Genomic DNA, 13,433 nt, shown 5'->3' with positions numbered 1-13,433 from the left:
CATATGCTTCCTCGCTGAACAGCCGCACCACTCCCACGTTCCACAAAACTCGGCTATGGCATTACAGCCACTCTCAAATCCCTCAGCCCTCACCGATCTCTCAGCTCTCTCAGCCTTCAGATCTTTCAGTTCGCTCAGAACCCCAGGACCCTCCGGGCTCTCAGATCAGCAGCAGCGGAAGGCAATGATGGTGCTCACACATATCTGGGAAAAGCCATGGCATCCACGCCTCCCTTCGCCCCCTCCACAGTATATCTTGTCATCAGTTATAGACACCATCTGCGCCCTCCACATGTTGATTCTGTGGTAGTGAAACGCTAAGCAGCTTATTACATGGTCGGGGAGGAGCCTCAATAGTCTCAGCAATCGCCGTCGCCAGTGCTCCAAGAATCGGGAAATGATTGTGTGCCCCGAGGCACTATCGCCGCTTACACCCCTGTGGCCTGTGGTACGTTATACCTTTGATATGCTGGTGCACCCAACTGCCTCTGCATTCATGCTGCTTAATCGTGGGGTATGATCTCCTGTTCACATTCCGGTGGCAGCCCTCGCGTCTCGATCACCTCCAGGGGCAGCGGAGATCCCTGTAGCCGCCATTTTGTCTCTCCATACCCTGTCGCTTATTGACCTTGCTTCCACACATTCGGCGTTATTTAAACCATTCTCGTCTGCTTCCCCCTCGTAAGAGCCTAGTACCACTCCATCGCTGGCACCTCCTCGACTGACCTCGCATCTCCGTCACATTCCAAGACGCACAGAAACTCTCCGTGAGTGCCGACATCCGCCATTTTGCGCCATCTTGCACACTGCACCCATCGGCGGTATCAAAGCGTGTCGGGCAGGGTCCAAGCGCTCCCAGGTCCACTCACTGTTTACTTGGTAGCAGCGTGCTTCTCCGCTCCTTCCAGCACTCCAGTGATTGTAGCGGCAGCATCCGTTTCCCTCCGGGGCCGGCGGTCTCCCACTGTTGCACGCCGCTCGCGCCCGGTCTCCAGAGTACTGCGTTCAAACTCGCTTCCAGGGTCGCCTCACCGCCACAAATTCCACCTAGAGGTAGGGTTCAACCTCCGATCGCCGAAAACTTCATTGCCGTCACCTATGTGTCAGGGATTAACCCCCAAATCCCTCCGTATTTCCTTGCCACGGGAGGAGCGCCGCTCTGAGCCGCCAACTTCCCCGGCGTCCAAACCACGCCCTCCCACACCCTAAGAGTTTTGGGTATACGCATGTGTTGGTCTTGTGCTCACTGCGTCACTGGATCCAAGCTGCACCCTACTGAAGAGGCCCAAATAGACTGAAACCGGTCTTGGGTTGCTTGTGTTTCGGTTCAGAGAGGACCAGGCTTGGCAGTTCAGGCAGGGCTGTTCCAATTAGTGCAGGAGTATGGCGGATTCACACATGACTCGATCTAAACGGAGGTGGTATAGTGGGTGAAAAACAATGGAACGGGATGAGGCCCGAGTAACTACCAGCGGCTGAGGTTAAATTCAAACACTCCTTGCATCACTTGCTTGTTTTCTTCACCTTCTGTATTGTAAAGCAGTTCTATGTGGAAGGTTACCCAATGAATGGTGTTTAAAACAAGCAACTCACAGGGAACCTGCTGAAGTCGAGGAAGCTGAAAGGAAGCCTTAGTATCATTACTGGGAATGAAATGCACCACAGCATGTCCGCCAAAGCGCTTAGCATGCCTTCGCAGCGGCTGGAGTACTGAACGGATGATAACAAAGGCTTCCATGAAGTGTGCCAGTAGTACGATGTGTAAGGGCAAGATAAATCGAAACAAGAGTTTTGCTTTAATCAGAAAGGTCAAGAAGCAGGAGGAATAAGTAATAAGGTCTTTTGATAGACAAAAAGACATTAGGGGTGGGGGTTTGAGAGAATAAATAGAGTTGTCATGTTATAATAGGCAACGTCTTTTTTTTTTTTAAGTAACATTTTATTAACAGCGAAATCCGCAGCAAGTACATCAATCATGACATTCACATGGCACCCATTGAGCTTGGATACAGATTAGGGCATTGGAGACCACAAGCATTACATCAAGGGCATTTAACGCAGAAACCAAATCAGTTTTACAACATTGTAAAGGTGGTTCCCGGCACACTTTAGGGCGAGGGAGGCTTCAACCCATGCATCTTAGGCTAGGTTTCCCCATGAGTTCCGGTCAGGGCTCCCACACCCAAGTCGTCCAATATAGCCTGTCTCTCTCGTCGGAGTTCTATCGTGGGAGAAATGCAAATGTCCCCCCGATATTTGTTCCATCGTCCCCATATGTGGTCCCATTTTTTGGGGCATCCGCGACTCTTGTAGACCGTTTTCTCTGCTACCATCGCTACATCCATATCCTGGGCCCATGTGCGCAGCGATGGCACGGCGGCTGCCCCTCATTTCTGGGCAACATTCCTTTTGGCTATGACCCAACCCATCGCCGCCCCTCCTGCTCCACTTGGGTAAGGCCCGTATCGTAGGAGGCAAAGCTGGGGGAAGGGAGCAACCGACTTACCGATGGCTCGCGCCATCTGACGGGTGACTTCTGTCCAATATTGCTGTATGGGGGGGCAGGCCCACAGGATATGTGTAAATGTACCTACTTGATGACAGTTACGAAGGCAGAGCTCATCTGGACGCCTACCCAGTTTACACAGCAGGGTTGCATCAAAATACACCCGATGCAGAACCTTGAGCTGAACCAGGTGGAGCCGCAGTGGTATCGCCACCTCCCGAGGGGAGGCTAGCGCATCCCTCCAGTCCTCGTCAGGCATTTCACCCACCTCATTTTCCCACCTGGCCCGTAGTTTCTGCATTGTATCAGCGCGATTATTAATTAACTTTTTATATGTTAAGGAAATGGCTCTACGATCCATCGGGTCTTGCAACAATCTGTCTTCCAAAGGTGAGTAGTTTGGAAGGGCCGTCCCAGGGGGCAGGGCGCAGTCTATAGCATGGCTAATTTGTAGATAGCGATAATGCTCAGAGGGTGCAAGCTGATACTTAAGTTGAAGCTCTGTGAAGGACGCCCTCCTGCCTTTTACCCATACGTCTCCCACCGTAGAGATGCCAATAAGATCCCATTTATCGAACTCCGCGCAGGTACTCAGCCGCCCCAGACAGTCTGGTTCCCAGAGTGGAGTAGCCTTAGTCAGCCGTCCAAACCATCCCATTCGCTTCTGGAGCCGGTGCCAGGTTTCCACCGTTCTGGCCATGGGGCCAGTCAGGCCTAGTTTCTTCGGGTTTGAGTACAGTGCCCTGTTATATCCTCCCTTCCCCATGAGCCAACGGTCCGTTCGGAAGCTCGGGTCATCGTGGGATCCAAACACCCACTGGTTTATCGCGATCAGTTGCGTCGCCTGGTAATAAAGGCGTAAATCCGGTAGTCCAATCCCTCCGTCATACCAGCCCATAGTTAGTTTTTGCATTGCAATGCGCGGCGGCCCGGTATCCCACAGTAACCCACGCAAAGTTACATCGATCTTTAAGAAGTAGGCTTCTGGGATCCTAACAGGCGTGTTCTGAAGGGCATAGAAAAAACGGGGGAGGGCTAGCATCTTGAAAAGGTCTGCCCGGCCCAGGAGTGTAAGGGCCAGTGTTTTCCAATGGACCACATCGGACTTAAACCGCTGTAGTGGGCCCTCAAGGTTCCGCTCATAAAATAGTGCTGAGTCCAATGTTATAAAAATACCCAGATATTGGAAACCCTGTGGCGCTATCGGTATATTATATCCCCTAGGGCTCAGCGGCGGGTCACCCCAGAGGGGGTACATCTGGGATTTGGACCAGTTAATCTGGTACCCAGAGTGGGCCCCAAATATATGAAAAATATGCAATACCCGACGGATCGAACGCGCTGGGGAGGCCAGGTACAACAAGATATCGTCCGCATATAGAGAGATACGGTCTTCATGATCTGCTGTCCATTTAAGGCCCCTAATTTCTGGGTCGTTCCGGATCCAGACCGCGAGTGGCTCAAGTGCCAAGGCAAAAAGGAGTGGCGACAGGGGACAGCCCTGTCTCATGCCACGGCAGAGGGAAAAGGAAGTCGAACGATGGTTATTGACTGATACGTGGGCTGTGGGCATGGTATACAGTAGTCGAATCCAACCCAACAACCGGGGGCCTATCCCCACACGGACCAGGACCGCGAAGAGATATTCCCATGCAACCGTATCGAACGCCATCTTAGCATCAAGCGCAAGCAATAGTGCTTCCTCTTGGATTGTTGCCGCCCGTCCGAAGGCCCCGTGTACACGACGCAGATTGCGGGCGGTATTACGGTCCGGCATGAAACCCGACTGGTCTGCGTGGATCAAGGCCGCAAGATAGGGGAGCAGGCGATTGGCCAGCAGCTTAGCCAGGATTTTGGCCTCCACTGCGATCAGGGAGATGGGCCTATACGATGCACATTCATCCGCCGGTTTGCCGGGTTTGCGGATAACCACTATGGTGGCATTGCGGATTTCGGCCGGAAAGGCGCCGGTCTCATAGCTCTCCTTGTACAGGTTTAGCAGATGGGGTGCCAGTTTCAGAGCCATAGATTTAATAAATTCTATCGGGATGCCGTTGGGGCCCATGGCTTTTCCGGAGCGGGTATCTCGTATGGCTTTCTGGATTTCTTCCAGTGAGATATCCGACTCCAGTGTCTCTTGGTCTTGCTGGGAGAGACACCGCACCTGAATAGTGGTCAGGAGGTCAGCCGCCCGATGTGCCTGTGAGATTTGCGGCGGGGTGTATATTTGCTCATAGTATACTGCGAACGCTTCGGGGATGTTTTGAGGGTCCGTGATCAACACCCCATCCGGCCCTTTGACCGCTCCCACCCATTGCGCAGCCATTTCTTTCCGCTCCAGCCATGCCAGCAGTTTACCAGTGCGTTCTCCCAACTCATAAATTCTGTGTCGGGTGGCGAGGATTCGTTGACTGGCCTCCTCACAGAGCAGTTGTTTGTTGTCCCGTTTCTTAAGTTCAAGTAAGTGTTGGGCCTCGCGGGCTGGGGTGCGTGCAGTTTCCTGTTTGAGATGAAGTATCTCCGTCTCCATTTCGGTAACCCGTCGCCTCCGTTCAGTTTTGTGTCCCATCATCAGGGACAGCGCTCTCCCCTTAATAACTGCCCCGTAAGCGCAAAGTGGCAACGTTTTTGACAGAGATAATAGACTTCACATAATGACTTCACACTACTGGAGATGGGGCAAGAGGCTGTAAAATGGGCAAGCTGTGGGCCCAGATGTGTTACCATCAGAATATTCTAAAGACTTCTGGTCAGCTCTGTCAGAGCCAGTTAATAAGCTATTGTAAGAAACTGGGTTATTAGTTGAGAAGGATGAGAGTCCATCACAACCAGGTTCACCTTTGTCTTTTTTGGGGGACCCAAGTACCCCATGCTAGTTCTTGAGTCCCTCAGACAGTGAAGCAGATTAATCCAAGGCCTTCTCAGTGGAGCTGGCGTAGGCTCGTACACCCAATTCACTGGTACACAATAACACCACTCAGATTATTGTCCAGTAAGTGATTTTTCCAATTAAAATCAAAAGTACATTACACAGACACTACTACTACATATTACACAGTATTTACAAGTACATATAATCAAGTAGATGAGATGGTGACACCCTCATATCAGGTTACACCCCCAGTGAGTCCTTAACACTATAACCCTATTCCACCCACCTACTCTGATATCACAATGTAAGTGACAATCATTATCAATAAGGTAGGCCTTCGGGAAGCGGGCGTCTTGGGACCCATAGGGCCAATCTGCACAATTGTAGCCTCATTTTGTCCTCGATGGTCAGCACTAGCCACCAGGAGCCTTCTCTTCAGGCCTCCCGGCCCCCAAGGGCACTTTTCAACGGTAGCAGGGTGTTAGGATTCCCTGCACGAGACCCATCCTCTCCCTGGCTTCTGTTGCTCTTCTCCTTCTTGGGAGGGGGAGGGGGTGGAATCTTGCGCAGCCGCTCCACATCCAACAAGCAAAACCGCCTCCTTGACGCGCTCCCCTGGCTCCACGGCCTCCTGCCTACGTGCAGAGCACCTGTGTTTCAGCAGATCAAAAGGTCAGACCACAGTAGTCCCAAGGATATCCCAGCAGATCCACTCCCTTAACTGTTCCTCAGGGGGCGTATGCAAGCTAGAGCCACTGTCCCTGGTGAAACCCATCCTAACCCGGGGGTCAGCTGGAGTCAAAGTCTCTAAGCTCATACTTGCAGGGGCATCATGTGCTTCTCCTTCCAGTGGGGGATTGTTTTCCTGTTGTCACTCCCAGGTTCAGGGTCTTCTTATCGGTCTCTCCAGTTTGCAGGAGTTTAAGTGGAGGTGAAAAGTTCTAAAAGTCACACCTCTGGGCAATACCAGGGTGCCACATTATCACTCCACCCTGACCCAACCCTCCTGCACAGCATTCTGGGAAAATCTAATATGGCAAACTCAATTTATCCATGGGCAGAGCTTCCCCGAGAGACTCAGCTGCACTCCTAGCAGGCATACCTGCCTGATCCTTTCACACCAAAACTTTGGCAAGTCCCCCCTGTGGTGGCTCCAGTGGTCTGCCTCTTCGCCTTTGTTTTTGAGGGGGGGGAGATGAGGGGAGTGGGAGGACGTGAAGGGGGTTCGGCAGTCACGGAGGGTTGGAGGGCAAATGGATGGGTCACGACGTGCCCATGCTTTTTTAATCTCAAGGGAAACGTTGCCTCCCTCTGGGAAGAGCTAACCGTCCCAGGAATGGGTTAATTGCTAGAGCTGAAATGCTTCAGCTGCAGTCGGAGGTAGGGAGTCTCTGCTATGAAACCGAAAGCAAACGAACAGACAGTCTACAGTGGACTGTCTGTTCCTTCGTGTTCGGTTTCATGGCAGAGGAGACTCCCTGCGTCCTACTGCAGCTGAAATGACTGTCCCCGTTTCTAAGTGCTTGGTGAAGTGACATAACACAAAAAGATGGCCCCGCCCTGCAGAATGTGTGGAGGGGCGCCAGAGTTTCACATATGCTTATTGGTCCTGGGCTGAATGGGGCGCCGCCTGAATGGATGAGGGGCCGTTGCGCCGCAGGATTTGCAGGGGCCTGTTTTACGCCCCAGGTCTGGTGAAGTTAAGCTGCTTAGTCTGGGTGTATAATGTAGGTAGGGACTGTTCCATTTTCTGGATAGGAATGGGAAGCACTGAAGTTTACCTAACTTCCAAAGTGCGTTCATGAAAGCATTGGGGCAAAAAACTGAGATGGGCAAAGGATGAGCAAGATATAGTTAGAAAGAAAATGGGGAAGGAAATGGCCAAAGGTCAGCTGAGGGACATTTTGATGTCTGCTTGTTGACTGAGTTGATCATTTCACCCCTTAAGGTGGTGGTCAAAAGAAGAGTGTCCATACTGGCTGAGTGACAACCTATCATGGCCTGAAGTATAATCACTCAATGAATGAATGAATGAGTACATCTCCCATCAAGACTGAACAGTGAAAATACATGAACCTAAATCGGGTAGTGGGGATTCAGTGAAGCTGCTGAAACAACAAGTGCAGCATACATTCCACCTTTACCTTGTTCCGGTTCACTCAGCAGGTGTAGTTGAAGGGCTGGAACATGGGGACAAGGTGTTTCCAAAGGGATGTTCTGTGTCATGACTACTTTTGTGGCAGTTAAGTACTTTCAGGCAATTGTTTACAGTGACCTCAGGATCAGGACAGTCGATGCACTACATCGACAAGTGCTCTTGGGAGGTACGTGAGGCAAAGGCTGATGCAAGTATCCTGCAGGTGTTTGAAAAAACACCCGCAAGTTTTTAGTCCCAGAGAAAACTAAGCCCTCAGATCAGCATACGAAAGCTTAGCTCATAATTCATGTGAAATGGTGGGTGAGTGGGTAAGTGAAGGGATGGGTGGATGACTGAGTGGATTAGTGAAAGGGTGAATGGGTGAATGAAAGGGTGAATGGATGGATAATGAAAGAGGATGAATGGGTGAGTGGGAGGATGGATGAGAGAAAAGGTAAATAGATGGAAGTATGGGTGGAAGGGTGGATAGATGAGTAAAAGGTTGGATGGATGAGTGAAAGGATGGATGAGTGAAAGGGTGGATGGATGAGTGAAAGGGTGGATGATGTGCGAGTGAATGGGTGGATGGCTGAGTGAAATGATGGATGGATTGATAAGTAAAAGGGTGGATGGACAGATGAATGAAAAGGTGGATGTAACGATGGATGAGAGTAAAAGGGAGAGTAGATGGACAAAAGGGTGGGTAGATGAGTGAAGGAGTGAAAGGGTGGCTGGATGAGAGGAAGGATGAATGAGAGAAAGGATGGATGAGAAAAAGGATGGATGAGTGATAGGGTCAATGGATGGATTCATGAGTGGATGAGTGAGTGGATGAGTGGGTGGAAGTTTGGCTAAGAGAAAGGGGGATGGAGAGAGAAAATAAGGATGGATGGATGACTAAAAGGGTGAATGGGTGAAAAGGTGAGTGACTGGTGGATGGATGAGTAAATGAAAGAATGGCTGGATGGGTAAATGGCTGGTTGGATGGACGAGTGTACGGATGATAGGGTGAAAGGGTATATGGAGGGATGGATGAGTGAAAGGATGGATGGATGAATTAAATGATGGATTGAAGGATATATGATGGAAAGGTTTGCAAATGGTTGAATATGTGTGGCCATGGATGGGCACACAGATGGAAGGACATGGTGAAATGAATGAATGGTTAAAGACTGAATGATGGATGAAAGAATGATTACACCTTGTAGCCCAATTATCTTAAGTACATTGACTTTCATATTTATATGAGTCATTGTCTTTATATAATGAGTGTGATGTAACGCACTCCGACACCCTGCCGTTCATACTTGGGATGAATAGCACTATAAAAGAAATCAAATACACATGAAGGACGGTCTATGCGAAAATGAGGGGCACCATTGGAGGGTGGTAGCAAGGCCGGACTGGCTACACCGGGTATCAGGCATTTCCCTGGGAGGCTGGAAAGGTGAGGGCGGTTTTGTTACTGGGGGCTGACACTGCAAAGTTCCTTGTATATCCAGCAGTTTTTAGGCAACAATGAAAGCGCCATCACTTATATTCAGGTGTGGTTCACCAGTGTCTGGTGACTAATGTACCTGCTGGAAGATTGAGTTTTGAGCTGTGTAATAAGCCTCTGTCATTTAACCACAACCACTCACAAACCTGCAGTTAACTAAACACACTTATTGTGTTGGACATTATTTGCCGGATATGGCCTGGGATATGAGGGTGGCGATTATGTGGTGTACGAGATTCCAGAAACTTCTGTCCGGTGGTGGGGGGGCCCGACATTTAAAACAAATCAGCTGGGGGGGCTCAGCCTACAAAAGTTTGAAGACCTCTGGCCTAGTGTGACAAGCTAATTAACAGATTTCCTCCCCACCCCTTCCTTTGCCAGTAGATGGATGGCCCTTGATCATCTTGCTGGAGAACAGAGGAATTAACATGAACTATGAAAATTCTTAAAGAGCCATTACGAGTGTAGGTATGATGCCAGGGACTGGAAATCTACATGGGGACGCATGTTTACCCATAGACTAATACCGGAGTGAACCATATTGGCCTAAGTAATGCAAAACCGTACTTGGATGCAGATTTCTCCTATAATGTGCAAAACTGTTTAAGCACCGCAGAACTAGTATGAATGCCCCGCACATTATAAACCCTGCCCCAGGTCGGTACTAATCCTTGAAGAGTCCCTTCTGCGTCCGGTACCTATGCGCAGATACCAGGCTGCACAAGACTGCAGTCTCTCAAGAGCTGCCCGCACACGCATGTACTCACATGTTCACAGCTACGAGTCTACCACTTGTCATTTCTGTGGCTCCAGAGTTGGAGAGAGACTTTGGTATCTACATTCTCAAAGGATCAGAAGAATCGTAAGGTTTATAGTTCACATAAAATAATCTTCCTCCTGAAGCTGAAATCAAAGCTGCATGCACAGGGCGTGTTAAACTGGCTTCCCAGGGTGGGTCCTGGCTTAGTGGATTAAGATCCAAGAGGATCCTCCAGAGATCACCAGTTGTACCCATTGCTCAGGAAGGAATATCCGTCGGGCGATCCAGGAGATGATGCCACTGACGAGCATGAACACCACAAAAAAGACTTACTTGCTCCGCTGGACTTTTTTGGGGGGAGGATTTGGTGAAATCTTTCCGAAAATGTTGTGAGTTTCAAACAACAAATCTACATATGAAACAGAGATACCTGCAAACCGATGGGTTTGTAATTAAAAGCTGCTTCTCAGATGACCACCGGCCTTAATGAGCACCAGGGAGGTTGGTAAGGAAACTGGTGGGTTTGATCATGCAGAATCAGCAGGTTTGGCCCATAACATTAGGTGTATTTGTAAAGCGCACGTTCACCCGGAGGCATCTTGGCGCTTAATAAGAGAGGTTTATTGTTCCCCAGCTCAATGGACCCGTCTGCGTCTGTTGCATGTTAGTGGAGTTTGGTTATTCTAGCATCCGGTCATCAGCGCCCACTGTACAACTGTGGGCATCTGTTTGTCACGACCAGTGGTAATGAAGCCGCGTGAAACCAGTCACACTGACAGGTCCTCGTCATTCGGTGGATGCGAGCACCTGGTCTGCATGATCCATGTGCAGGTTTGACCTGTCTCGGGTGGCAGTGGATTCCACAATACACATCTTTCTCAGAGTCGTTCCTCCTATTTTTCTATTCAGCTGTGGAGCATTATTCCTTCCAAACAAGCTTCCTGGTGTCTTGGACACACTTGCAATAGTGGCCACTAAATTTCTTAGGGGTATCTATTTCTGCTTAGCACTTTCAGGTCTGGTCTGTTTTTTCTTGTTTCTGGCAGCAGCTGTTTTTTTTACAACATGGCTCAGGTATGGTGACACCAAGAGTATCCCATGTAGCACTGGTTCAGCAGGATCACAAATGAACACAAAAACAAACCAAAACAAATCTAAAGGACATTACTCTAGTTGAATATTTTGGAAGCTCAGTTCCTTTAGCTCGTATAACCGTGCCGAGGAACAGGAGTGAGATAAGACAAAAGGGGCAGTGTGACGCAAACAAAAGCCACTGACAACTAGAAAGTCTAAGAAGTGACATACGTACGTAGATATAAATATTATTCAACCAAAAGATTGAAAAAAGGTTTTGCAGTCCAAGCGCCCACTATAATTCCATGATACATTACATCAGCACAAACCCTAAGAGACTAATCGGCCAGGAACCACAAGCCAACAAAAAGGCACCTGGGCAAACCAGTCTCAAATTACCAACAAATGAGGAGACACCAGGGACAGCCCAGTGAAACTTCACCTACTGAGAAAGTACCTCGGCCCTGCCACATACAACAGTAACAATGCGGAAACACAAAGAACAGCCCAGTCACAAACCACCAAGGTAGCGAGGAGGTAAACGAAATAGTCAAAACATAAATCACCACCCAAGGAGAAAGTGAGACAAGAAAACATCCCTAACACATTCAACACTGAACAATGAGGAGGCAGCAGGAACAGCCCAGCAACAGACGCACACAATAGGCAGCTGCCAGGGACATGGTAGCCCCCTCCCATCGCAGACCACCAGACAATACAGAGACACCAGAAAGAGGCCTGTCACAGACGCAGCCAAAAAAGAGAGAGTAGGGACAGCAAAGCAGCCACACACGACCAGAATGAGGCAGTAGGGAAACCCAAACCACGTGCACTAGCAGACTAGGTGGCACTAGGGAGAACCCTACTGTCACACACCCAAAGACAATAAGACAGTAGGGAGAAGCTTGCTGTCCCACAGCAGACGCCTAATGTTACAAGGACAGCCCTAGCATGAGCAGATGGCTAAGAGGAAGCAGTGAGACATGGCAGCCACACACTGGGCAATAAGATACCAGTGCAACCTGTCCAAACACCAACAAGGAGACAGCAGAGACAGTCCACCTCCAACACTGGCTACAGAAGGGATTCAAAGAAACACTCTTTGCACCATCACAGACCTACCTTCCGAAGGCCGCAATTAACGAAGGAGCCACTGTCAGGTTTGCATGGCCGATCCAGCACTACCCCTTCTCGGTATTCCAGCTCCTCGTCTATCCGCACGTGGTGAGGACTGTCTAAAGGGTTGAGGAGCCCTGGAAAAAAGGATGCAAGTTAAGACAACAGCAGCAAGATGTACCCCACTCAGAAGAGATTCACAGCGAATATCTTTCAGGCTCCTTTAATTGGCAGACTTTCCCCACACCATCCACAACCACTGAAAAAAGCAGGGAAGTACAGGAAGGAATAATATGTGGTTTTAAAAAAGAGGGGTTGGGGTGTTTTAAGAAACGTGCATAGAACCCACATTCGCTTGATGCACAAGTTAAACTCCTGAGGGAGTTGGTGTCTAGGCAAGAACAGAAGTTGAAATTTACCTGCAAAATGCAGATCTTTGTGCACAGGAAAAAAATATTTTCTTAGGTATCTGTAAAATAAACCAGAATAAATTAGAAGTCACCGGAAATGATCAAATATGTACAGCCAATAAAGGGGAAACAGAATCCCCGTCACTCCAAGTTAAGGTTGACAGTTGGGGCTCATACGCATCCCCATCCGCTGCGATCACGAGTGTCTACATTGTACAGCATCGCTCACCTATGGTTCATCAAATTAACACGGACCGTATCCACGCACACCTGTGCAAACAAAACACGAGCAGACAGACTTGGAGTACAGAAATAAAGGATGAACTATTACTGTGGACACTCCAGGTACTGAAGAATCCGAGCCATCTGCAAACAGGCCTTGCCTTTCCTCCCAACTCCTGTGAACTCTCCCTCGACGCTCCTAAAAGAGAGAAGGCACATAACATGAGCACACAAGAAGTAAAAGCGATATCCTTGAAGTCTTGGTTTTATTTTAATTTTTAAATCTAAAACTTTAAGCACATCATTAAACAGTTATGCATAAAATAATGATTTAAGTTTGTAAAGAAAAATGACCGGGATGAATATAAAGAGATTAAATGTTATCATTTCTATATTGTTCTAACGAAAACATAATTCTTTGACACGTGCTAATGACATACAAAGTTAAAGTATTGGAAAAAAGAGAAAGACAAGGTCAGAACACAGATGAAGACCAAATGGAAAACGGTCTAAGATCAATAACTGGTTTTCTTGCCCACACCAGGAGCAATCGAGCCTGAAACCCCTAAAACCGATGCGGTTCAGATGCAGAGGAGCCAGGCTGGAGGGGGCAGATCGACCAAAGGGCAGTTACCTCCCCTGATCCAGGAGGCAGCAACATGTCAGACCTTCATCATCCACTGCGACGAGTCCGCCGGCGGTCCACCCTCAGGCAGCCCCAGGCCCGCCCTGTCACACTGGACAGGGACCCATTCCATGAAGCCCAGATTCCCACATCACCTTCCTCGCTCCCACTCCAGGGCTGAAGATGGAGGATGTGAGCAGCTCAGCACTCATC

General features: G+C 49.2%; 1 protein-coding gene across 3 annotated transcripts in view; it reads right to left on the bottom strand.

The window, feature by feature from the left end:
• The window catches only part of SPOUT1 (SPOUT domain containing methyltransferase 1), a 111,252-nt gene that overhangs the window by 35,956 nt on the left and 61,863 nt on the right, over positions 1-13,433 (bottom strand). For all 3 annotated transcript variants that reach the window (XM_085614041.1, XM_085614040.1, XM_085614042.1), the window contains 3 exons: positions 12,705-12,794; positions 12,383-12,432; positions 11,970-12,100 (listed from right to left, as the gene is read on the bottom strand). In XM_085614041.1, coding sequence (XP_085470167.1) covers positions 11,970-12,100; positions 12,383-12,432; positions 12,705-12,794 — 271 coding nt within the window. The remainder of the gene's footprint in view (positions 1-11,969; positions 12,101-12,382; positions 12,433-12,704; positions 12,795-13,433) is intronic.

Source organism: Triturus cristatus, chromosome 1_2 (genome assembly GCF_964204655.1).
Source record: "Triturus cristatus chromosome 1_2, aTriCri1.1, whole genome shotgun sequence".
NCBI classification, from domain to species: Eukaryota; Metazoa; Chordata; class Amphibia; order Caudata; family Salamandridae; genus Triturus; species Triturus cristatus.
This window is presented reverse-complemented; position numbering and strand designations above follow the sequence as displayed.